Genomic DNA, 24,089 nt, shown 5'->3' with positions numbered 1-24,089 from the left:
GCAGTCAGCTGAAGCTCAGCTGATAGGAGTCAGTGTGTGTTTGTAAAATTCAAGCTGTCAAAGTAATAGATAAGTCAGCTCCGGAAACGAGGGTAGGGAGGGAAACGTCGAATTGTGTTATTCCAGGTAGACTTTGACGCATTTTAGACTCTTAAATAATCAAATGTTATGGAAGTCCTTTGTTTTTACCTTTTAGTTTTTCAAACATTTATCTTAAGCACACCTAAAACTGTTTTTATTGTGAAGGCCAGTACCGGAACGCACATAATAATTTTCAGCTGCGCTTGACGGAACAGCTAGTTTCGCTAAAGCGCAGGGTTAGAAATGGCTGAAACCATAGCTGATACAAGAAGGCTGTTTAGCAAGCCCCAGAACCTAAACGACGCTTATGGACCACCGAGTAACTTTCTGGAGATTGACGTGAGCAACCCCGAGACGATCGGGGTAGGAAGAGGCAGACACACGACGTACGAAGTCAGACTGAAGGTGAGCTTTCATCATTAGTTGCTAGTACCGTTAGCCTCTGGGTTATTTACCTGAGTTTAGCCCACAAATGCAGGTTATTAGCGGGTGACATTGTGACACAATTACGCGCACAACGTTTATATGTAGTGTTAGTGAGGGTGTTTCTCACGTTCAATACAGAATTAATCAGTATGAATGAAAACCTTTAGCTGTTAGGTTAGCATCATCCGTGGGACGAAGCTACCAACGTTTAGCTTCTTAGCATAGGATGATGTCTTTGATAGTGTGACGCCAAGTTTTGTCGGTAGTTTTGTTGCTTCTCTTCTTTGACAGTGTTTTTCCCCCATCAGGTGAGCACAACGTTTATTGGGGGCACCTGCAAAAGCAGCAAAGTTGTTGTAATAATTTTCGATTGTAAAATTGCAAGAAACGGACCAGTCACTAGCTAATGTGAAGCCCTACTACAGTAACTTTCTTCGCAAAATATAACCACACCCCATAATGTGGGAATGACAATCATGACCAACAGATGGTTGTTTGTACACTCAAATAATCCTCCAAACTTTAGCCGTATTGATGCGAGGTTTGGTTTGTGTGCTCTCTTGATTTAATGGATCTTCTCTTGACTAACTTGTCTTGCACGGTCAGCTCAGGCAGACAGGATGTGAGCTGATCCTCTGGCTCACCTCCCTGCAAGGCATTTCCTTCCTCCCCCTGCTGAGGACATTGCAGGGGAGTTAGAAGGGCCTCTGTTTGGAGAAAATCTCCCACAATCCTTTGCTAAACAAGCTGCTGACTGAGAAAATGTGCAGTAGGGTCGGCTTGTGCAGCAATTAGCTCATACGAGGCCATACGTGACAGACAGCATTGTGTAACACCAATGAGAGTTGTTGCGGTCAAACACTTCCACCTGTTGCGAAACCCGAGTCACATTGGGCTTTGGTTGAAGGCATTACTTTTAATCATTTGTAATGATCGAAATGTTACAGATGGCTTTTTAGTACCACTCTATTGTAAATCTGAAGTTTAGAGCTATATCACACTGGGCTTCCTGCAATTGTGCTTTATAAGACCACAATTGTTTTTTGTTTTTTTATCAGTTTTCTGTTCAATGCTCGGCACAACAAAATGGACATTTCTTTGTACTATTATAGTGATGACAAAAATAATTCAGCAATTCCTGGCTTGCTGCTCCTCAAAAAGACAAGACGGGAAGCAAAGCCGTCTTGAGGCATCAGAGTTGAACATGGGGCTACTGTACTTGATTACCGTGGTGTAATTAGCATATGCATGTAATCAGCATTATTATGCACATCGTAGCCCCGTGTGACCTTGCTTTCGGATGAAGCGAATGCCGCGTGAACTTTGCTTCGCTTCCTGTCCTCAGCATCCGTTTGAAGGACTTCATCTTCAGCATGGTCAACTATTGCTTTTTGGCCACACCGTTGCTCAGAAAAACCCAAAGAGTTATTTATTTATTTATTTATTTATTCATTCATTCATTCATTCATTCATTCATTCATTCATTCATTCATTGATTTGATTGATTGATTGATTGCTCACGGCTCATTTGCCGTGCCTCAAGTTCCCACTGCTGTCCCACGTTCCATCCAAAATCGAAGAGAGCCCTTGTGGTCGCTCTGAGAGAGTCTTCTTAATCCCCTCATTGAGAGGGGGAAGAATGAAATAGGCCAGGCTTGGGGGGGGGCTGGAACGGTAACTGCCCGGCCATACACCCTCCCGATGATAAAGCCACCCCCTTCAGCAGCCTTGATCCCGCTTCCACTTATCCCATTTCACTCTCCATGCAGTCACTCGCCTGCTTTGCGGTGAGATTCGACAGTTGTGCCTATAATAGACCGATGACTGCATAATGTCAACATCGGATCAAGAGCTTATTTACACTATGAAATGATAAAGTCCACAGCGAGTGTGAAGTGTTTTTCATTCAGAAAAGGCTGAGATGCTGGTGAATCACAAGGGTTTATTTATTTATTTTATTTATTTATTTATTTATTGCAGTACCTCTCTCCGGGTTAGCCAGCGTAGTCACTTGTTGACAGGCAGGCTTTAAGTTCGTATTCAAATCAATGGGATCAATCCGCCCTCTTTCACTCCCAGAGAGAAAGCTAACTAGATACTGAAAGGAGACGGATATCTCATTTTTCCTTAGCGGACTTGTAATGTTGATGGGTCTCTGTGAAGAAGTCGACTTTTGTTCTCATTCACATCCATTTGTTTTAGCTTGTAATTGAAATCTGAAATGCCCAAGAGACTCACAGAAAGCTTTTTTTATACATATATATATAAACGACAAAGCATGTTTGGATCCATTTTGGTGGAAAACAGTCTGCATAGTCTTAGGTAAAAAAAGAAAATGAAAAGTTGAAAATGTCTAAATTGACTTAAAACAGACATAGTAGATTTAAACCATATAATCAAAACTGAACTTAGGAATCTTTGTATATAAATGAGAGCAAGATCTTCTTAGACTTCACGTCATCTTTTATATTCTCTTAGTTTCTCCCTCACTTTCTTTCTGGCTTAATTTGGATGTGTGTGTGTGACTTTGGCCATTAATAAAATTGAGTCGAGTTTGGGCGAGTGGGTATGAGAAGGAGGGGTGGGGTGGGCGTGCTTGTCAGGCACAGTCAAGTGTAATCCAAAGTCTACAGCATCCTCTTGGACAACTATTTTAATGGAAATAGGGAACATATTGTATCAAGGCTACCATATCCTACTTGAGATGACAGTATCAAAAGTGGGAGTTGATGCTATGGTAACAAAGCAGCTTTTTGCCAGCGAGAGAGTGCAGAGAGACTGTCAGAGCGCCGGGGCCGGCGAGCGAGAGTGAGTACGCGGCAAAGCGAGAGCAAAAGACCCATCACCCCAAAGCTTTTGTTCCCAGCCTCTTCTTCTTTCAACATTTCGGAGTATGCTGCAATGAGATGCTATTATGTTGCCATTTTTAATGCCATTATTGTGAAAAGGGGTTGTGGTGGAGAAGGGGGGTGGGGGGCAGGAGGGGGGCGAGCTTTAGGATTCACACTCTCCAACTTGACTTGATCCATCCTGCTAAAAGCTAATGCGTGATGGTCTTGAACTCTTCTCACAGGAGATGAGTGATCTTTGTCCCAGGCTGGTTTTTAAAGGCGAGCGCCGTTTTCAATGAAGCCAAGATAGTGTGTCTCACACAGTACGCCTGCCTTGCTTCCTATGGAGCATACGAGATTGCCTGGTAGGCTCATAATGGAAGGTGAAGCTCAGCGGCCTGCTTTCAAGTACCCCTCTCTTTCACTTTGCCTTTTGTTCGGCCGAACGTGCATATTAATTAGCAGCGTAAGATTTCCCAGAAATGACGCCTATAGGGGAAAAAAGACAGCCCCCTCCATTTTTGCTCTAAGCTTTTATTCAGTCAACTTTTTAGCAACCGAGAGTGCCTTTCAGAGAATTGCACAAACGCGGACACCTCGCCAGGTGAAAGTCGGCACAAGGGGCCGGTGAGCCGAGGCTGCCGAGAGAACAGAGGCGGAGGAAACCTGAGCTTTGACTCCGAGGGCTCTCGCACACCGCCTCTTTTTGGCGGAACCAGACCGCTCACTTTTGTCGTTTGCGTTCCACCCCCCTGTCCGGCAGGAGCAATCTCTTAATCACAGGCTTTGAGGGGGGGGGGGGGGGGGGGGGGGGGGGGGGGGGGCAAGAGGATTTCAAGGCCAGGTGACTTTCTCACTTCCCGGTTTTATTGTCTCTGGACCAAATTGATCGGATTCAATTTTTCACATCGGCCTGTCCAAAACACATTATCGAACATGATTGGTCAAACCTTTACACAAAACTGTACTTGATAGTACGTCAGTGTAAATGCACTTTTTTTTTTTTTTTTTTTTTTAATATATATATATATTTTTTTAAGTGTTTTTCAGTGTGCACATGATGGGATTAGAGTCACGGCGGTGGCAGATTACCTGTAACTGTGATCTGTTGTGCTGGGGATTAACTTTGCCGCGCTCCTCGCTGTGAGGTAACATTACGCAGCGGGGACAGGCAAGTGGAGTTAATGCTAGAGTAGTGGGGCAATAAAGCTAAACTAATCCACTTCTCGTGTGACCTGAGAAAGAGGAGGGGTGGGGGTCGAGTGTATTGACAACATCACCTGTGAAGAACCTGAAGGGAGATGCAAATGGAGAACTTGTAAAGACAAATCTGCTGTTCATATGTGAATTTTTCTGCTGCAGCTACTTGCTCAATTGCTTTTGCCATTGTGGTGCTTTCTTCTGTAAATTCTGACCTTCCGCAAATGCAGCCCGCTATTGAAAACACTCTTTGAGCCCCTCCTCGTCGGTGCATTGTCATAGGATGGCCATGTGCTGTCAGGAAGAGTGAATAGCTTTGGCATTGTGCTGTGATTTGCTATTTGAGCCAGTGTTCTCTGTCAATGTCGAAACATTGTCCCCTCTTTCGAACGAAAACGCCGCTCTCGAGTGCTCATCAACAGCGACGAGGGATTAGGCGAGCATCTCCTCCGTGCTTGCAAACATAGGAAAAAGAAAAAAAATGGCAAAAGAGTCTGTGTGGCAGTCCTTGGTGAGCAAAACATAAGTGATTTCTGTCTCCTGGAGGCCAGTTTGAGTATGATTTGAACGTCTTTGTTTGCCCCCCCCCCCCCCCCCCCCCCCCCCCCCCCCCCCCAACTTGAAAGCCATAAACATAAAATCACTTTTGTTCACCCACTTGACAATGTCAACTGGCTCGTGTTTTTATGCGGTGGAATACTCGTCTCCGATTGGCCGTTCTCCGTCGAGTCCTTTCATTGGAACACAAAAATAAAGGCTCCTTCTGAACTTTATGCTCTAATATTCGCCCCTACCTGAAGGTTCCTCAAAGAAAATCTACAAGAAAGTTTACAAGTTTAGATCAACTAAACATGCTCATATATATATAATATGTTGTCCATAATCCATGAAAGTTTTTGTGTTCTTTATGCATTCGGAGAAATATTGTGAAACTCCTAAAGAGCGTCTCCTTTTAACCCCATCAGACGAACCTTCCCATCTTCAAGCTGAAGGAGTCGAGTGTACGGCGGCGCTACAGTGACTTGAGTGGCTCAGGGCGGAGCTGGAAAGGGAGAGCAAGGTTTTTTTTTGTTTTTTTTTTAAACAGAGCCCAGCCAATGAATGCAAATTTGTCCACGCAAAATCAATTTATCAATCTTTGTGCGAAATTTAGTGCTGCTTCTAATTTCCTCCCAGGTCGTTGTGCCGCCCCTCCCGGGTAAAGCTCTGATCCGGCAGTTGCCCTTCCGAGGGGGACGATGGGATATTTGATGATTCTTTCATAGAGGAGAGACGACAAGGTCTGGAGCAGTTCCTAAACAAGTAAGCCATCAGCTCAGATGTCACCTCAGACATTTGCCGCAATCATTTCGACTTGCAGTGTTGCAAGTAACACTTTGTCAAACAAGTGTCCAAAAGATAGCCAGTGCCAACAACTATATTTTTCATGACGGCTCGACAAACATGGAGAGTAGACTCCATGTGGTGCATTCGAATCCAAGTTCAGTTCAATTTTTTTCACAGAGTATAAAGAGTATGTGATTATGATTATTGGAATATTTATCATCTGACAACATGTGTTGTTGCCCCATTTGTGTTCAAATAGCTTTTTGGTGGGGCGAGGCACAAAATGTAAATTCTCAGCCAAAGTGCTTCTTGTCAAGTAAGCAGAGCTTTTTTTTTTTTCCTGAAAGTCGTTCTCAACATTAGACTTTTTTTTTTTTTTTATTCGGCCTCTTTAACTGTTGTTTCTAATTACCTAACAAAGCAGATTTTTCGCCACACGTTTGATTCGTTTGTGGTGTTTAATTTATGATAATTGCGACGCAAATTACACCATGTGCTACATGGGTTTTTTGTGTTTTTTTTTTTTTTTCATTACAGTGCCATTGTAATTATTTGCTTTGATTGCAGACGTGGTCGTTATCTTTGTTTCATGTGCAAATGTATCAGTTCTTCAGATTTGACGTCAAGTGTGCCAAGAAAATTTGAAACCGTAAATATTTTTTAAAAAATAGGACGGTAATGTGTGGGTTATTAGGACGCTGTCTCGTGCATTCCAGGAAATAAGACGCTGCTGTTTATGATATCATTGTTAGAAACCAGCTTTATCAAATGATGAGAGCATTGTGAAGAGCTTATCTTTTGGAATGCACAGCTTGATTGGAGCAACACTAATCAAACGTTGACCCCAACTTTTTTTTTTTTCCCCCTCCGCCAAACTTCTCTTGACCCTGACTTGTAATTGTTCCTATTTCCCATGAGAGGTTAAGATGCAAATGTACAAACTGGATTCGGTTGAAGTTCGGAAATTGTGTAAAATGTAAATAAAAACAAACTGCAACGATTTGAAAATCCTTCTCAACCCATATTCAATTGAATACACTACAAAGACAACATATTTAATGTTCAAACTGATAAACTTAATTGTTTTTTGCCAAATAATAATTAACTTAGAATTTCATGGCTGCAACGTGGCAAAAAATACTGAGAAAGCTGAGAAAAGCTCATCAAACACCTATTTGGAACATCCCACATGTGGTCAGGCTAATTGGGAAGAGGTGGGAACCATGCTTGGGTATAAAAGAAGCCTCCCCAAACATGCTCAGTCATTCACAAACAAGGATGGGGCGAGTTTCACCACTTTGTCCACAACTGCGTGAGAAAATAGTTGAACAGTTTAAGAATAACATTTCTCAAAGCAAAATTGCAAGGAATTTAGGGATTTCAACATCTACGATCCATAATATCATCAAATGGTTCAGAGAATCTGGTGAAATCACTGCACGTAAGCGCCACGGCCAGAAACCAAGACTGAATGACCGTGACCTTCGATCCCTTAGACAGCACTGCCTTCAAAACCAACATGAGTGTGTAAACGATATCCCCAAATGGGCTCAGGAAAACTTCAGAAAACCACTGTCAGTAAATACAGTTCGTCACTACATTAGTAAGTGCGGGCTAAAACTCTACCATGCAAAGCAAAAGCCATTTATGAACAACATCCAGAAACGCCGCCAGGTTCTCTGGGCCCGAGCTCATGTAAAATGGACTGATGCACAATGGAAAAGTGTTTTGTGGTCTGATGAGTTCACTTTTCAAATTGTTTTTGGAAATACTGGACGTCGTGTCCTCCGGACCAAAGAGGAAGCGGACCATCCAGACTGTTATCAACGCAAAGTTCAAAAGCCAGCATTTGTGATGGTATGGGGGTGCATTAGTTCCCATGGCATGGGTGACTTACATTTCTGTCAAGGCAACATAAATGCTGAAAAGTACATACAGATTTTGGAGCAACATATGCTGCCATCCAAGCGACGTCATTTTCATGAACACCGCTGCTTATTTCAGCAAGATAATGCCAAACCACATTCTGCGCGTGTTACAATAGCGTGGCTTCGAAGTAAAAGAGTCCAGGTACTCCCCTGGCCCACTTGCAGTCCAGACCGGTCTCCCATTGAAAATATGTGGCGCATTATGAAGCGTAAAATATGACAGGGAAGACTGTTGAACAACTGAAGTGGTTCATCAACCAAGAATGGGAAAGAATTCCACATGAGAAGCTAAGAGAATTAGTCTCCTCTCTTCCAAAACGTTTATTGAGTGTTATTAAAAGGAAAGGTGATATAACGAAGTGGTAAACATGCCCTTTCCCAACTTCTACCGCACGTATTACAGCCATGAAATTCTAAGTTAATTATTATTTGAAAAATTAAATAAAGTTTGAGTTTGAGCATTAAATATGTTGTCTTTGTCGTGTATTCAATTGAATATAGGTTGAAAATGATTTTCAAATCATTGTGATTTGTTTTTATTTACATTTTACACAATTTCCCAATTTCAATCGAATCCGGTTTGTATGGCATCATCACCCTCCTGGGTCTCAGGTGCCTAAGAAAATTTGTTGCGTAAGCCCTCGTGCGTCATCCGCCTCATGTCAGAGTGGCTTTGAGAAAGAACACGGTCCTCCAAATTTTTAATGGAATAGGCATAATGACAAATGGATTTACCTCGTCATTTTTAACTATTGTTACTGGACGTTGCTTTGGCCATTCAGCTGGTTATCGAATCCCTTCCGGAAGGGTACAGCTCTCCTTCCTTGACGCACGACCATTTTCTCACCGCAAAAAACAAAAAAAGGACAAGCGTGTTAAATTCCTGCTAAGAAACAAGACACCATGAGTGGAGTCATTTTCATGTTTTCCGCTATGACAAGAAAGGCCACAAATCAAGGTATGTGCTAATTAAACGTAAATCATTCAAAGCACCACCACACATTCAAAATAACGCGCACAGTGGCTTCTCCTTTTCTGTCGTTGTGTACGTTGAAGTTTGCTTCTGAAGTTTGACTTCCTCTGACTCCTTGCCTGTGGTCCATGTATGTGTGTTTTCAGAGTGGCCGGTCACCCTCTGGCCCAGAACGAAAAATGCCTGCACATGTTTCTACAGGATGAGTCTGTGGACAAGCACTACACGCCGTCCAAAGTCAGACAAGCTTAAAAAAAAAAAAGATGGCGCAGCCAATCTACTTGCCTGCAGGCCCTCATCGGACTTGGCCCGCCTGCTCAGCCGAGCTCGGACCACCCAACCCACAGTGCTCCTTCTCCCCCTTCGCTGCTTTTGCTTTTTCTCAGACAATTGAAAAAAAATCAGATACCCTTCCCCAAATAGACACACGTACATAAATATCTATATAAATAGCTCACTGTCCTTTCCAGCCCCCCTCTCCACTTTTTATGTTCCTCTTTTAATAGCAGCAAATGTTAGCAGCATCACATGGTGTCTGCAAAGGCCGTTAACATGGCTGTATAATTCTATTTATCATTTGCGCCGTCATGAATATATTCATTTATGTTGTAACTACGACCCACAGCTGAGTCCATTGTAGAGTCATTATTGGCACGTCGCACATTAGTGGGCCTTGAAATTTAAAGAACGTGTTTGACCTCCACCTTGACACCGCTGCATCAACCCACTCCACCAAAATAAATGTGTGTGTCTGTGTGTCTGTGTGTGTGTGTGTGTGTGTGTGTGTGTGTGTGTGTGTGTGTGTGTGCGCGTGTGTGCGCGCGCGCGCATGCGCGCATGCGCGCGCGCGCATGCGCGCGCGCGCGCGCGCGCTCCGCATGTGTGCTCCGCGTGTCCAGCAACCAGCACTTGTCCTGTTACCACCATCGCTTTTCTAGGAAGTCAATTTACACAGAGGTAACTGCAGTATTTCTACTGGCTATATACGCATTTTGAGATTTATATAATGCTGTGCCATTGTTTGTTTTGTTTTGTTAATTTTGAGGATTTTCCAATAAAATAGGTGAAATATCAACTGCATATATGCATAAATATTTTTTGTTTGCCAACTTTCAAATTCATGCGTATGAAGTGCAAGAACTCAAAAAGAAAATTATTCTATGAAGGAACTTATAGGAATCATTTTAGAGTAAATTACTTTTTTTTGTAGATAAATGATGCAAGTTTACACAGATTGTAATTTTACGAGAATTAACTCATAATTTTATAATGTAATTTAATTTTATAAATAACTTAATTCTGATTTTATAAACTAATGCATATATTTAGAATTTTACTATTGTAAATGATGACAACTTTCCATTACCCTTTTGCACATTATTTTGTTAAAAAAAAAAAGTGGCAGCACACTAGATTACTTTTTAAATTAATACCATTTAGGAAAAATTAAATTCACTGTCCTTTATTCAAATGGTTTCACCTCTTCCAAGTAGTTATAACTCCCACGTTTTTACAATAGAATAAAACCACCATATTATTCCACCAAACGCCTCCCCAAGTGCTGAATATTGTTTTTTTAAATCCATGTTAGTGTCTAACGTTTTTGTTGACCTAAACATTTCAATGTTGCTCCTGGATACAAACACTTAAATACAAACTCAGTTGCATGTCCATTGAGGGGACCCCCCCCTTTCCCACAACAGTCATTTCCTCAGTATTGACGCATGGGTTTGATTTCAACACTAGATGAGAAGGGGGGGTGTTTAATATAAATGACATCGCCCGTGGGTCTTTTTTTTTTTTTTTTACGGGAGGGCGAGTCTTCCGGTAGGATTGAACACAGCAATAAAATATTAAATTGGTCGTCAAGCTCATTGGTCTCACAGACACTTGCAGTTATTTTCATATAGAACATGTCTTTGTTATGTAACTTGGCAGCTGCTCCCCAGAGTTTTCAGTCATCTATATTTATACATGAATAGCTTTCCTCTGTCCAGTCCACTGCTTCTTTAAAGGTAAATCTATCATGGCGGTTACACTAATCCTTTAACTAGAGCCACTGTTAACAGGCGACTTGATGAACTGGTTTTCTGGCTGTGTTTTCTTTCATACAGATGTTGCTTCTGCTAACTCTGCAACCTGCTGGGTGAGTCTTGAGTGGGGGTTGCGCCCCCCCCCCCCTCATGTTCCAAGTCTTTTTTTTTTTTCTTTTTTTTTTTCCCAAGCAGGCGGGTTGACCGGTGAGTGTCATATGTCGCTGGATTTGTACATGTCGGACAGAAGCCTGGTAATGGGCACGTTGCCGATGGTCTTCTTGAAGAAAACCTCCTCAATGGTGGACGGGCTGACGGAGCGCAGGGAAGGCAGGAGCAGCAGTAGCTTGCCGAAACGACACGGTTGAGTTGGGTACCTGCAACGAACGAGGGAGGGGACACATTTTGTTATGTAATTCCACTCTCAGCCACTAGATGTCAGCGCACTAGTTTGAAATTTTGAAAATGGGAAGTGATTGAATATTTTTTTACCTGGTGTGTATGTAGCTGTTGAGCGTAAGCTGTGCCTCATCCTGTAGCGCAGCGATGGCACTGGCGTTGCGGAAATTCCTCAACTCTCCACCCCCCTGTGTCGGGACTGTTAGCACAAGAGCGGGATGGTTACAACGCAAACCAAAAGCCAAAGTCCATCTGCACCGTGGCCGGGCCCTCACCGGCTTTGAACGTCACGATACATTTCAAACAGGCGAACTCTGTTGCGTCCAGCCGCATCTGTCGGAACCTGGTGACCACCTCTTGAAGCGCTTGGATCTCGGACATGATCTTGTTCATCCGCTGGGATTCCGTGTTTTCGCCGTTCATCCCTGCTGATGACACGAAATTACGACTAGGGAAGGTGGCCTGAGCCAAAAGGCCTCGTTGCGTGTCTCAGTCACATACCAGAAACGGCAAGTAAAGTCGTAGAGTCCACTGGGATAGCCCACTGCGCGATACCCAGGACAAATAATTCCCTCCATGCGTCTTCCAACAGAATCAACTGCAAAGATTTGTAAATCTTGTGTTCAAAATAGACTTCTGTAATGCTTAAACCACATTGGCCAATTTATGTCAACCATGTTTGAATCCCCCCCCTCCAGCCCACTGGCCCGCCTCTTAAATTTAACGCGTGCCTTAATCCCCCAACTCCATGTTTGCTTTAATTCCAGTCACGTGTGCTTGAACGTACCTGGTCAGATAAGGGCAGCGTGGAAAAGGCCGGCACACTTTTGGCCCACTTGATGCTCATGAAAAGGAGGCGGGCGGCCGACTCGCAGACCGACTCCGTGGCCACCTCGTACAGGTACATAGGGGTGGCGCTGACTTCGTGGGGGTACTGAAGCAGGGGAGAGAAAAAACATCAGCACCTCGGAAACAGTCATGCTCATTGTACGCGGCAAAGGTCAAATTCCAAGCCACGGCACCTGCTTTTTAGCGACGATTAGTGTTTCTTGCGGCGGATTTGCAGTGAGAAATCTAATTGGCCGATTTGTGCCTCTTAGGGGCTAAATCAGGGCAAGAATTTCAACTTCTAACCCTACTGGGGGAATGAAATCATCATCAAGCAAATTTCCACTCCATCTAACCTTTTGCTGTGGTGTAGCAATAGAAATTGTTTGTAAATTCAGTTAAGTGTTAATTATGGCACATATTCTTTACCCTCTGTGAATTTTTTTTTTTTAACTCCGGATTATGGAGTCAATTACAGTAGTGAAACTTGTCTTTGTCTTGATGACTTTACGATACTGCAGCCTTGTCGCCAAGTCACGATACATGCCTTAATTATTTACCATGTATTTCAGTTTTACTTTGTTTTCAAAAAGTATCATTTCATAGAGCGTTTTTATTCTTCAATACAACCTCCCATCCCATTCTCATTTTCTGTCTATCACTTTGTTACCCAACCCAGATGCTGGAGGCCCTGCAGTGACACTTGATTTTGTTTGAGGTGAGTGTTCTGTTGTTGTTCTTTGTCACTTTGGTCGAATTATTTGTTTACATGGGTCTGTATAAAATAGTATTGAATTTATTTGAAATTAGGCTTTAAACTATTTACTGAATCTAAGTGGACATGACAATGAATGTAATAGAATGCAAGTTTTAATTAGAATTAAATATAATTTAAATATAATTAATTATAATTGAAGCTTGTATATGTTAAAAAATCAAAATCAGTATGTTACCTTTGGGGTTGGCTGTGCCAGGCCCACGATGGCCTGCCTCTCTGGTGTGCTAGCCACAGTACTCATATCCAAAGTGTGAGGCTCCAGTTGTGTGACTGTGGTGAAGAAGGGGGGCCCCGGCAGGGAAGAGCCTGGGAAATGCGTAGACGACCCATTGACCTCTTTATGACCTCGGAAATACAGGGCCACCTGTTTTCGGATGGTGGACGTTCGGGGTCCCCTCTCGTGTTGGACGGCTGGAAACACCACATTAAAAGTTGTTTTATGTTTTGTTTTTACCTTTTCGCTCTGTCTTGGTCACTTTTGGTCATTTGAACTCCATGAAAATTACTTGATGAATTGATGTGATTTGACCACCAGAGGGCATATTATAATGCAGTCAAGTAGACACAAATAGGTTTCACAACTGGGCTAAGTGACTTAGTAATGTGAGTCATTTTCAGAGAGGATAAGGAATATATACCTGTGAGGACTGCATTGTGACTATTGTCTATGTGTGTTGCTGCACCGTTTGTGTTATAAAATGAAATATCCATATAGCGTTAGGATAAAGTGGTTGAGAAAATTGATGGATGGATGGTTGGGTGGATATTTACCGTCTTTATTCATGTTGACTTCCAGGCACTTTTTCAAGCGGCATGCTCGGCATTGGTTTCTGTGAGTTTTGTCTACAGGACACCCACCCTACACACACGCACGGAAACAGTGTTATCATATAATAGCTGCAACGCTACTATCCTTACTATTATCTTCCTAGGAGACCAATTTCCAGGTGCTATCATTATCACGCACGCCCCCCCTCGATTCAGTCTCATGGGGGGCGGGGTAAAATCTAAGAGAGGGGGGTGCTAAATAATATCCCGCCCCCTGCCCATTGAATCCTCGCTTTCATCACATTAGATGGGATTACACCTGATAAATTACAACGCACCGACGCGTTTCGCTATTTAAAAGCTGCCAGTGTGATGCGTTCAGGCACAGCTCGGAAACGGCGTCAACTAGTTGAAAGTGTCTTGCAGAAGCGCATAGGGGGGGGGGTAACCCATTTAATCGGGGGGGGGGGGGGGGGGCGGTACCTGAGAGCCAGACTTGCACACGTAAGTTCTATTTCGTCGAATGCTTCTTTTGAAGAAGCCCGAACAGCCGTCGCAGGCGTAGACGCCGTAGTGCTTGCCCGAACTGCGGTCTCCGCACACTTTGCACGGGATGTCCAAAATGCGACCTGCAATGGAAATTTGGAAATTAAGACGTTATTTTGGCAACAACGAATTCAAGAAACATTTTAAAGCTGTTTTCTTTCCGTATCGTAATCAAGGATAGGAAAAAGCAACACATAATGATTAAAAAAAAATCGCTTTCCCCTCACTTTGTTATGCTTTTGAATTTACCATTTTCTATTGGATGAGCCTGTTCGTTCATTGATATCAACACGTTATTATTTTAGCTAGTTTTACAAATTTCTAATCTGTGTATTAAGAAATCATAGCTGTATAAAGTACTTTCCTTCGTTGTATTAAATTATTTTATAATTATATATATGTTTTCTTTTTTCAACAGTGCTTTAATACTTCAATGTCTCATCCTTATAAAAATGGAACTCGTATTCTTAAAATTACGTTTTTATGGCATTAATACAGTTTTGCCATCAGGAAGAATAAATTCCTCCTTCCATCCATCCCGCCATTCATTTTCAACAGTTTTTTGTTTGTTTCGTTCTTTCTTTATTTTGAATGTTTAAATCAATCATTATTCGTAATTATTAGCAAAACTCGATCTTGCTATTTTAATGTATAGCATTAGTATCTGCATTGTAATGTGTAAAAAATTATTCAGTACTTGAGTAACCATTCTTGTTATACTTTATCGTTTAAAGTAAAACATTTGACTTGAAACAAACACACATTGAATAAGTTACATATAGTCAAGAAAAAGTATCTTAGTGCAAGAAAAGTACATTTTCTCTTTTTCTCTATTCAGTATATCTATCTGTCAGTCTGTCTAAATGTTTAATCCAAATCCATCTAAACTCGTCATATATACTATTAATTTCTGATGGGAGAGTCAATTTAAAAATCAATTTAAGTTTACATCATCAACCACCTTTTTATCTATTATCTCGCTCATTCATCACTTTACATTTCGATCGTTAAATTCTCATTTTAATCCTAATCCTCAAATTACTCACATCTACAGGATATACTGCGGACTTTTTGCCTTACTTTTTTTCCTCTTAGAAGAAGAAAGAAATGTTTCTTTCTTGTTTCATTTTCATTAACATTTTTATTAAATTAATGGATTCTCTATCTCGCTTGCTCTCGTACTCTCTCTCACTCTCTCACACTGGACAGTCGCACTTCAACCATGGGAATTCAGCGCGAGCATTTTCCAGACTGTAAAAGTGGGCGAGCGTCATAACCGGTTACTGTAAAACAATGGCCGGGGGGGGGGTCAATGGAGACATTAGGGAGGGAAAGTGTTAACTTAATGATTTCGTCCCATTGAAGCTCGTCTCACTGGCCGCATCGCGACAAGCTGCCAAGTCGGCCTCATAATGGGACTCGACAGCTGCTTTATCCGGCAGGTCTTTTGGCCCTAGGATTAGGCAGTGACACCGCGCCACCACAATAAACCCGTTTCACCAAACTCCAATCAAGTGCATGGAAATGGACTCCGGTGTTTGGTGGGGAAAGTGAAGTTTTTTTTTTGGTATTCAAATCTACAAGAAAAAGTGTGTAGGGGTGGGGTGAGTTGGGGGGCGTCTATGTAATTACACTGACGTTTTGCCACCTGCTCACTGATTCACCAGTGACCCGTCCCAAAGGGTAGCATGGGAATAAGTAGCAGCAAAGAAAAATAACTCCAGGGAGGCCGTTATTGTCATCAATTAGAAAGCCTTTTTTATTATTAGAATTAAAAACTAGTTGATGACTAACTTGACTTGAATGGCTTAAAAGTGCATGTCTACGCACCCGCGGGGTTGATTTGACACTTTAGGATGGAAATAATGAAATGAAAACAGCACAAGTAAAGTTGATAATTTTGAAAACATTTTTTTCCTAATTATTTTGTGCGCGTAAGGGAAACAATATTGTCACTTTATCCGAATTCGACTCTTTTACGGCGTAGTGCAACAAGGGCCAAAACCTGATATATATCTATTTAACCAATGTTAAGGGGGTGCCATTAATAATGCATATAATTCGATGAGATAAGTGATATGATTGAGATTTTCAATTAGCTACAATGAATTAACTGAGAAAATAATTTAAATTTGAGTCTGTGCACGTGTATGATTTTTATGGGGTGTTATGCAAAAAAAAAAAGTCCAACATTTTGGCCTAAAAGACGCAGTTTGAAAGGTTTAAAATTAAGAGAAGACGAGGAATTAAGAACACGTTAGAATAGCTCTAATTTAGTTTGCTTGTTTTTCGGCAACGCAAAGAAAATCGGTACACACAATTTTGAATTTTAAAAACAATTTAAATTGATTTGGTTTTGAAACGAATAGGCCTACATAAAAGTTAAAACAGCAATGTGACGCACACGTTTCCCGAATGTTTCATAACAAACTGATAGTCACTTTCTTTTAAACATGCACTAATAATTTCCATGCGCTTGATTTTGCATCTTTTTCTCAAGTTAAAATGCCACTTACTTGATTTGACATTGAGAATATCCAAACAGCCACTTGTTGAGCCGGCAGGTTTGCTCATCATGGAAAAATGCTGAAGGTTCAAGATGGAAAAACCGTCTCTTTAAAAAATAGTCTAAAAAAAAAGTGATAAATCTTAATCTCGCTTTCGTTTCTTTCCGTCGCCCCACCAAACCTAACGAGTCCACGCTCAGCTCGCGCGGCGACGCATCGTCCCTTTTGGTCAATCGGCGAACCGGACCGACTTGCAGCCTTTGGCAGCCCGGCGATGGTGACCTGTCGGCGGCAGCGGTCGATGCGCAACAGGCGTCAAGTTGGAGCTGAAGGAGGCCGGATAAAGAGGGCAAAAAGCAAACAAACCCCAAATGTTTTTGCGTTCTTTTTTTTTTTCCTTTTCTTTTTTGTTTTTGCACTAGAGGCACCAAACTGAGATTTGTGTGTTGAGTCGTGGCCGCAGGTGTGACTTTGTGCTGCGACTTGGCCCGAATAAATCAAGCCTGCTAATATTTAGCACAAGTGTCAGGAGGGAGGCTGGAGGGTGGAGATCTCCACTTCCTTCATCCACTTGGCTTTCCACGCCAAACTCCGCCGTGACGTCACGCTCTCTCGCTCGCTCTCGGTCTCTCTCTCTCTTAGTCTCGCTCTCTCGCTCTCTCGCTCGCTCTCATTCATTGATCCCAAGGCACTGCCCACTAGCCACTCTAGTGTTCTGCCCCCTTTTATTACAATTTAGTAAACGTTACAAAAAACTAACCTGGTAGGTAGTATTTTAAATCCAGGTAACACCCAAAATGACATAAATAAAATAACTAACAATAAAAAAAAGCATAAGAATTTAGATACAGTAAACGATGTCAAAAAAGGCACTTTATAATGACATCATGTCAATGAAAAAATTCACTCACTTTTCATTTAGTTATTAAATGGTATTTAATCAAATAAAATACACATTTTTACTTGGGAATTTTAAAATGTTATTTTATTTGCATTTGCTAAACTGCAAAGACATGGAAAAACAACGTAAACTGCATCCGAATAGTACTTAATAGATAATGTGCTTTAACCACGTTAAAATATATTTTTCTTTGATTTTCTCGATAATAATAAGTTAGACGATTCCAACAAAGTCAAAGACAAAAAAAGTGATTATTGCTGTCCATTGCAAAGCATGTTGGCCTTGTGATTTTTTTTCCAGTGGCTACCAGTAGGCTACTTTAAGTCATTTCTCTTCCCGCATGACGCCCCCACCCGGTTGCCCCACGCACGCTCCCCTCCCATCCACGCAACTGTGGACGCCGGGTTCTTCTCTTTCTGACACCCTGACCTTGACAGCTTGCTGCGCTCTCCCCGGGTAACTCCAGAAATCCATATTCTGGTTTTAATTGTCCTTCTTCCCACGGTGCGGCGGAGGCCATATGGCCGCACAAAGTGTCGATTTAAGCGGACATGGGGCGAGGCGGGGAGGCGTATTTAATTGCAATTAACCATTGTGTCTTTGGTGTCTCGCAACCTGCAGCTTTTACGCGCGGGATGAATTCACTCGAAAGTTTTTGTAGGCCCTGGCGATGACAAAGCAGACACAATATTAGGTACACCTGCGCTGACTAATGAGTGCGATGCAAAAAATTGTATCAGGCGCAGCCCTCGATGTGATGAAATGTCACATTTGTAAAAATATTCATTTTAGGACTGAACAACTTTATGATTATAACAAAACTCCATATTTAAGTTTGGAACTATTCGTAGTCTTCATATATTCAGATCGAATACAAAAAAATAAAAAATAGGGTCAAGGTATTTTAAAATATTATGACGACTAATGATGATATGCTTTTGTGAAGTGGACCGCGTTGTTCCAGTGCATGACTTTCGACAAAAGTTTTCGACTGCTGCCATCTCACTTGTTTGCGCGTGAGTGCGGATGTGTCCCGTGTGCGCGCGTGTGCGTGGGTGGCTGCCGGCGGTTGAATGGCGAATGTTTGACATAATCTCCTTAACGCGTCCTAATCCTCGTCATTCACGGATAGCCTTTACACAAATATAACCAACATCATGGTTGCCCGGGTTGCCTTCTTTCACTTTCTTTTCGCGCTCTCTCCGCGAGTGACAATCTTCTGCAGACACTTAATGAAATGTCAGCAACAAAAGGAAGCAGTCGATGGTGTGTCTGTTTTTCTGTCTTTATTTATTTTTGTGTATCAGGGGAGCTCTTCTTCCCTATGGAGATATTTGGCGTACTTCAAGATAAACAAACATGGGGGAAGTAACTGCAGAACAATAGAAAACCTGATTTTTTTAAACTGCGCGCTTGCATGAGCGTGGATGCTGAAAATACGATACTGAAAACACCACAGACAAGGACTGCACAGGTCCCTATAAGCAATCAGGCGGAATGCAATTGGTTTAGCAAGAAGTCACTAAGCACCAGGGAGCAAATAATGGGGAGATTTCAAGGCTGGTAAAAGCCATTGAGCAGCTGTGCCCTCTTTAAAAGTGACCCCGAAGAAATCAACCACTGCTGCTTTACATCACAGTTATTTTTTTATTCACGTGAATTCAAGCCCCCCCCCCCCCCCAGGCCCAGATTTGAACCCAGAACTGTAGACTGTGAGACAGATCCACTGTACACCTAGAACATGAAAGAGTGAGATGTTTCAGCACCATGGATAGTTCCATCTAGTGTGGCAGGTTACCTGTCGCTACAAAATGAAAATCTTTTGGCAGTTGACCCCAAAACTGCCCCATCACTACTGACACAATTTTTGACCTTTTTTTAATTTTTTTTTTTTTAACCCATCAGTTATACAAGTGCTGTAGAATGTAGAGTAAGGCAAGAGCTCATATTTGAATCCCAAAGTGAGGCAGACGTGCTGACCACTTGCCCACTCTAAAAAGTCAACCCCTGGGCCTGTTTCCATGCAAGACACTTTTCCTCATACAGGCCTATTGGTCGCCGCCGCTGTGCAACATTGTGTAGTTGTGTGCATAAGACAAACCTGCACACATGTGCTCTCCCTAGACAAGAGTCCAGGAGTCCAGAACCAAAAACGTAGAAAACGAGCCGGCGCGTCGCAGTTTGGACGCTCTGACAAATCTATTTGGGGCAAATTGTCAGTGAGAAACTTCCGCTCGAACTGCCTTGGACAAAACTGGCTGTTGGGGAGAGCAAATCCCGCTGCACGAGGGTGGGGGACAATGGGGGGCGAATGTGTTGATGTGCGGCCGGTGGCTGGGGTGGGACAATGGACGGATTAGTCAGTCCCCTGGCTGACTGATTTGAGATGGCTCCTCTCAGCCTCTCACCGTGGGGAGTCCCATTGTCAGGCTTCTGATTCCCACTTCTCACAAACTCCAAACAAAAGTCAATCTCTTTCTCAAGGGGTGCTGGTGGTGGCGCGAGGGGGCCGAGTATCGACCCGTGTTTCGGACGGGGAAAGTGACTCAAAAACTCCACTCGCCGTCCGCCCCAGCCTCTCTTTCTTTCTTGCTCCATCGTCGCTCGCTTGGTGATCTCGAGTGCAGTGGGGAAGCACCTGTTGGAGGCTTAGAGGCAGGCGCTGCTCTGCACTCGGGTGGGGGTCATTAATATTAAAATATACAGAGATGCCATCACTGGCTGCTCTGAAATCGCTCTGATGTCGCCCCTGGGTTCTCCTCTCGGCATGGACCTCTGCTTTCAGTAGGTAGTAAAGAGCCGTCTTTTCTTTTTTCTTGCTTCTTCTCCCCAACCCATCTAGCCTTTTCTCTGTGAAAAGACTCATTAACAAATTATGACAGCTGAGTAGAGGGGCTTAGTGTGTTGACACTGCAAAGACAAACACGTGAACGCCGAGACAGCTTTGACTCAGGAACAGGTGCAATCGTTCGCTCAGCTCACATTTTAAGGATGACCATTGAAATCCAATACAAAAAAAATCTGCTGGCATTCACACATGCCAGCCATAATGTCAAAAAAAGTGACCATTTACTAAGCAGACCATCATTTTGTCTTTGTTAAAAGGCAACGAGCTGTCAGCGGGACTCACCCAAATCACTCGGAATTGCTCCCAGCATCGGAGCCAGGACTGGTTCCTCTGCTCTGTCAGTCTCGCTTTCTGATCCACTTTACCTGACGTTTGCCTGCTGCCAAGTCAGGTTCAAGGGTCACGCTTTCCAGTCAGCGTTAATTCTCAGTGAGCCGTCTCAGAATTTCTCCCAATAAGAACTAGTGGAGATACCGCAATTGAAATCTCTCATCCAAATTCATCATCTGTTTTAATTGTAACAAAAAACATTCCCAGAATAGGAACGGGCCAGCGAATTTAGGGCCATTTTCTCAATCCTTATCCAATTTTCCCATCCTTAAATTCCCTCCAACTTAGAGATGCTCTCAATTCCACAGTGCCCAAATGCTGTCCTTTGGCCCTGTGCACCCCCCCCCCCCCCTCGCACCCCCAGCCCCTTAGCCCACAGCTATCATTCATAACCTGAGAGAGAAAAGAGATGGGACAAGGACGCAGGGGGGTAGCGGAGAGCAACACGGCAGCTTATTTAGAAGACTTCCTTTATTGGAACATGTGCAAGCAGTTCAAGCACAAAGGACTTAAATAGGATATTTTCTGTTCCCTATAGTTGCTTTCCCCTTTTAAGTGCAGAGGCAAGAAAAAAGTAAGTTTACAACTGCCTCCTCAATGGGAGCTCTTCACTCGCAGGTTGCGGGGACCTGAGTGACCTAGGAAAGTTAATTAGGAGGCGAACAAAGAGCGAGCCGCAGCAGAATGCCTCGCCTCTCCTCCAGCCAAAGATGTCATCCATTAATTAGGAAAATCTTTAAGGTGGCCTCATTGAATTTACAGAAAGCCCCGTGGTTGGCGGGCAACAGTTTTTTGATCAGGGCCTGACTCAAACAATGCCTTTCTGGGGGTTCGGAAAAAAGAAGAAGGAGGAGTGAGGAGGAGGAGGAGGTGGTGAAACGTATGGGGCTAGCGTACAGTTTAATGATGGGCCGGCTGTCGATTGTGACAGCTCAAATTCACATGGGGGTGGGTGGGGGCATAGTTTGGGGATGATGTCATGCAAAGGGAACCTGGGGGCTTGGGAAGTAGGAGGGAGGGGGGACCACTTAAAGTTAAAAATGCTGCCTGCATCTGGGCTAAATCCGCCACTAGAAAACAGAGGCTTTTTCCTGACTCCCCCACCAACCACCTCATTGACAAATCATGGCTAATGCTAATGCTAACACAGCAGCTAACATGCAACCTCGCCACTTCAAGATAGGGAACGTACACCTGTTGCTTTTTATTACTGGATGTGATTGCTAATGTTTACTAAATTGGTTACTGTTTCTTAGGCCAAATGTCTATGACCTGTGGAGTTCCGGACGGTCAATTCTGGGACCCCTATTATTATTATTATTATTATTTTTTTTAAATTATTCTTTGGCAGTTTTGCGAAAGGGTCGATGCAGAATTAGCTTTTTGATTTAAAATCTTTTTGATTTTAAAAAGAAAATAACAAAACAATGGCATCCAGATGATGCATGTCTGAGCTATTATGTGCAGGCATGCCAGCATATTGATGCCTCTGCTTGGATGTGAATTGCTCCCCCCCCCCCCCCACCCCACCCTCCTCCTCGCCTTCCCATTCCCCTCCTGGGGGACTAATTTGTTTGGAGGGCTGACGTGGTTTGTAGCTCAGCACGTCTTGCTGTAAACATATTGCCGTGTCACCGCCAGTAGAAGGGAGGGGGGGGTGTTACTTATTTTGCATATCCAGATAAGCTTTATCTATATGATGCTCCATTTATTATTATTCATATCTATAAAATTATTAGTAGTACAGTCATAGTAGTTGCACCTATGTGGGTGTCATACAAGCTGAGAAGAAGTCCACAAAGTCCGCAAACAGCCATATGGCTGGACACGGCGAATAACAACTTAATTGAACGGCTCACCCGTCCTCCCTTGTTCTGTTTGGGCACTGGGGGTTTATGTTCAGTTCAGTGGGGCTGAAAGAAGTCACTTTCGCATCTTGTTATGGAACAAGACGTCCGGGCGTGTCTGGAGTCAGCTTCGTGTTTGGTAATTATCCCACCGCCCACCGCCTCTCCTTCTCGCTGTACGAGCACCGGCCGACCCAAGTGACCCATGGAAGAGGGCGCAACATGTCGTCAGCTGCCTGATTGGAGGTGATACAGTTAGTGCTTAAGCCTGTCGCGGTGATGACAGTGCACAGACATTTTCATACGTCAACAAATGAAAATTGATATTCACATGCTGAATTGTCTGTGTATAATGGATATGAACCATATCCAAACAATTCTCAAACGGCTTTTTAAGCATACCGCAACCTTCACTGTCTTCCTTCATTTGTGGGAATCAAAGCGAAGAGCATCTCTCGTGTCCGGTCCAAGTGGTTCATTTCAACTGGAGTGAGCTTTTGAAAGAATGGAATGGACCCGCCTTGATCTGCGTCAATTGTCATCCCGGGGCCCGGGGCCACTTCGGCAGCCAGTATAGCGGGGACGAAGTCAGGGCTTAATCCCTAGAAAAGAGGAGACTCACAGGAGAGGAGCAGATTAACAATAACCAAGTCAAGCGTATAAAATGAAAGCGAAATCTCTATTATCACTCCCCGCGATTCCCAGCAAAGTGGTGAAAATCAGGGTTAGTTTGCGATTCGAGTCAGACGCCGATGGAAGAATATGGGGGTCCCCGCGGGTTGGGAGACTCACACGACGAAAAAGGCCGATATCGGGGAGAAAGGGCCAAGAAGAAAGCCCCTCTCCCATCGCGACATAACCATTAAATGCAGTCTGACTTTATGTTGTATAGAGAGGGGGGCGCAAGAAAGGAGGCACAGTTCTCTGATGAAAGAATGAGGTTTTGGGCGGATTAGGGACGGCCCGAGGGATGAAGAATAACTTCTGCATAACTTTACAGCTACTTTTCTCTCCACCGCGCCAAAGAGCCAAGTTGAAGGCCGCTGGGAGTTAACCTGCGTTTACATCATAAAAAAATATGGATATAATGAAGAGAAATGGGTGGCAAAGTGTGAAAGCAGAGGGGGAAGGGAAACAAATCTTAATAAAAAGTCTGTTTTCTAAGTACCGCGCGGTGTGAATTCTTACATAGAGCTAACTCGGCAATATACTTTTTTCCTGTGCCTGTCGACTGTGTTTGTCGACTGTGTCGTGACAGCCATGTTTGCGGAGTTCATCCCGATGAGGTTTTACACAGAGGAACGTAATACTGTGCTTAACTTTTGTGCAGTTTCCTACTAAATTCCCTTAAGAACGTGTTGATCAGCTTAGCGGGCATGAGCGCGAGCCGTCCATTCTTGCGGGTGATTTTCTGCACAATAACGGACATTAAAGTATACAGCCTATATTTTACACAGAATACCTCGGATTGTAAGTACAGGTAATTTTTTTGGGTATAATTTGCTGCACTTTTACTTATAAAATCAAGAGAAAGTTGAA

The 24,089-nt window shown here is 43.1% G+C and overlaps 2 protein-coding genes across 4 annotated transcripts; one reads left to right on the top strand and one right to left on the bottom strand.

The window, feature by feature from the left end:
* Positions 1–252: 252 nt before the first annotated feature.
* snx3 (sorting nexin 3) lies at positions 253–9,845 on the top strand. Its single transcript, XM_049756491.2, is given in 6 exon segments — positions 253–486; positions 5,504–5,558; positions 5,561–5,598; positions 5,715–5,768; positions 5,770–5,840; positions 8,912–9,845. Coding segments are annotated over 6 exon segments (486 nt in total). The 5' UTR covers positions 253–324; the 3' UTR covers positions 9,018–9,845.
* A 334-nt stretch (positions 9,846–10,179) lies between these two features.
* Positions 10,180–17,185, bottom strand: nr2e1 (nuclear receptor subfamily 2, group E, member 1). 3 transcript variants are annotated; one of them, XM_049756489.2, is made up of 10 exons: positions 16,806–17,185; positions 16,634–16,703; positions 14,055–14,200; positions 13,575–13,662; positions 12,979–13,214; positions 11,985–12,131; positions 11,699–11,795; positions 11,473–11,625; positions 11,291–11,396; positions 10,180–11,175 (listed from the first exon to the last, which is right to left on the bottom strand). In XM_049756489.2, the coding sequence occupies exons 2-10, from the start codon at positions 16,692–16,694 to the stop codon at positions 11,013–11,015; spliced, it is 1,197 nt and encodes a 398-aa protein (XP_049612446.1). In that variant the 5' UTR covers positions 16,695–16,703; positions 16,806–17,185; the 3' UTR covers positions 10,180–11,012. The 3 variants fall into 3 exon arrangements, with proteins under 3 accessions (XP_049612446.1, XP_049612445.1, XP_049612447.1); XM_049756488.2 differs by having other exon boundaries at positions 16,634–17,185; XM_049756490.2 differs by having other exon boundaries at positions 11,473–11,622; positions 16,634–17,184.
* Between the last annotated feature and the right edge of the window lie 6,904 nt (positions 17,186–24,089).

The sequence above is a fragment of the Syngnathus scovelli genome, chromosome 20 (assembly GCF_024217435.2).
Source record: "Syngnathus scovelli strain Florida chromosome 20, RoL_Ssco_1.2, whole genome shotgun sequence".
In the NCBI taxonomy this organism is placed as follows: Eukaryota; Metazoa; Chordata; class Actinopteri; order Syngnathiformes; family Syngnathidae; genus Syngnathus; species Syngnathus scovelli.
The sequence above is the reverse complement of the archived record's forward strand: the minus strand, read 5'-3'. Positions and strand labels throughout refer to the sequence as shown.

Bases quoted from the DNA above. Each gene is read 5' to 3' on its own strand.
- nr2e1 (XM_049756488.2), bottom strand. From the start codon at position 16,694: ATGATGAGCAAACCTGCCGGCTCAACAAGTGGCTGTTTGGATATTCTC. The intron at 14,201-16,633 runs GTAAGTGGCATT...TTTCCATTGCAG, and splicing joins TATTCTCAATGTCAAATCAA to GTCGCATTTTGGACATCCCG. The intron at 11,397-11,472 runs GTGAGGGCCCGG...TTGTGCTAACAG, and splicing joins TATCGTGACGTTCAAAGCCG to TCCCGACACAGGGGGGTGGA.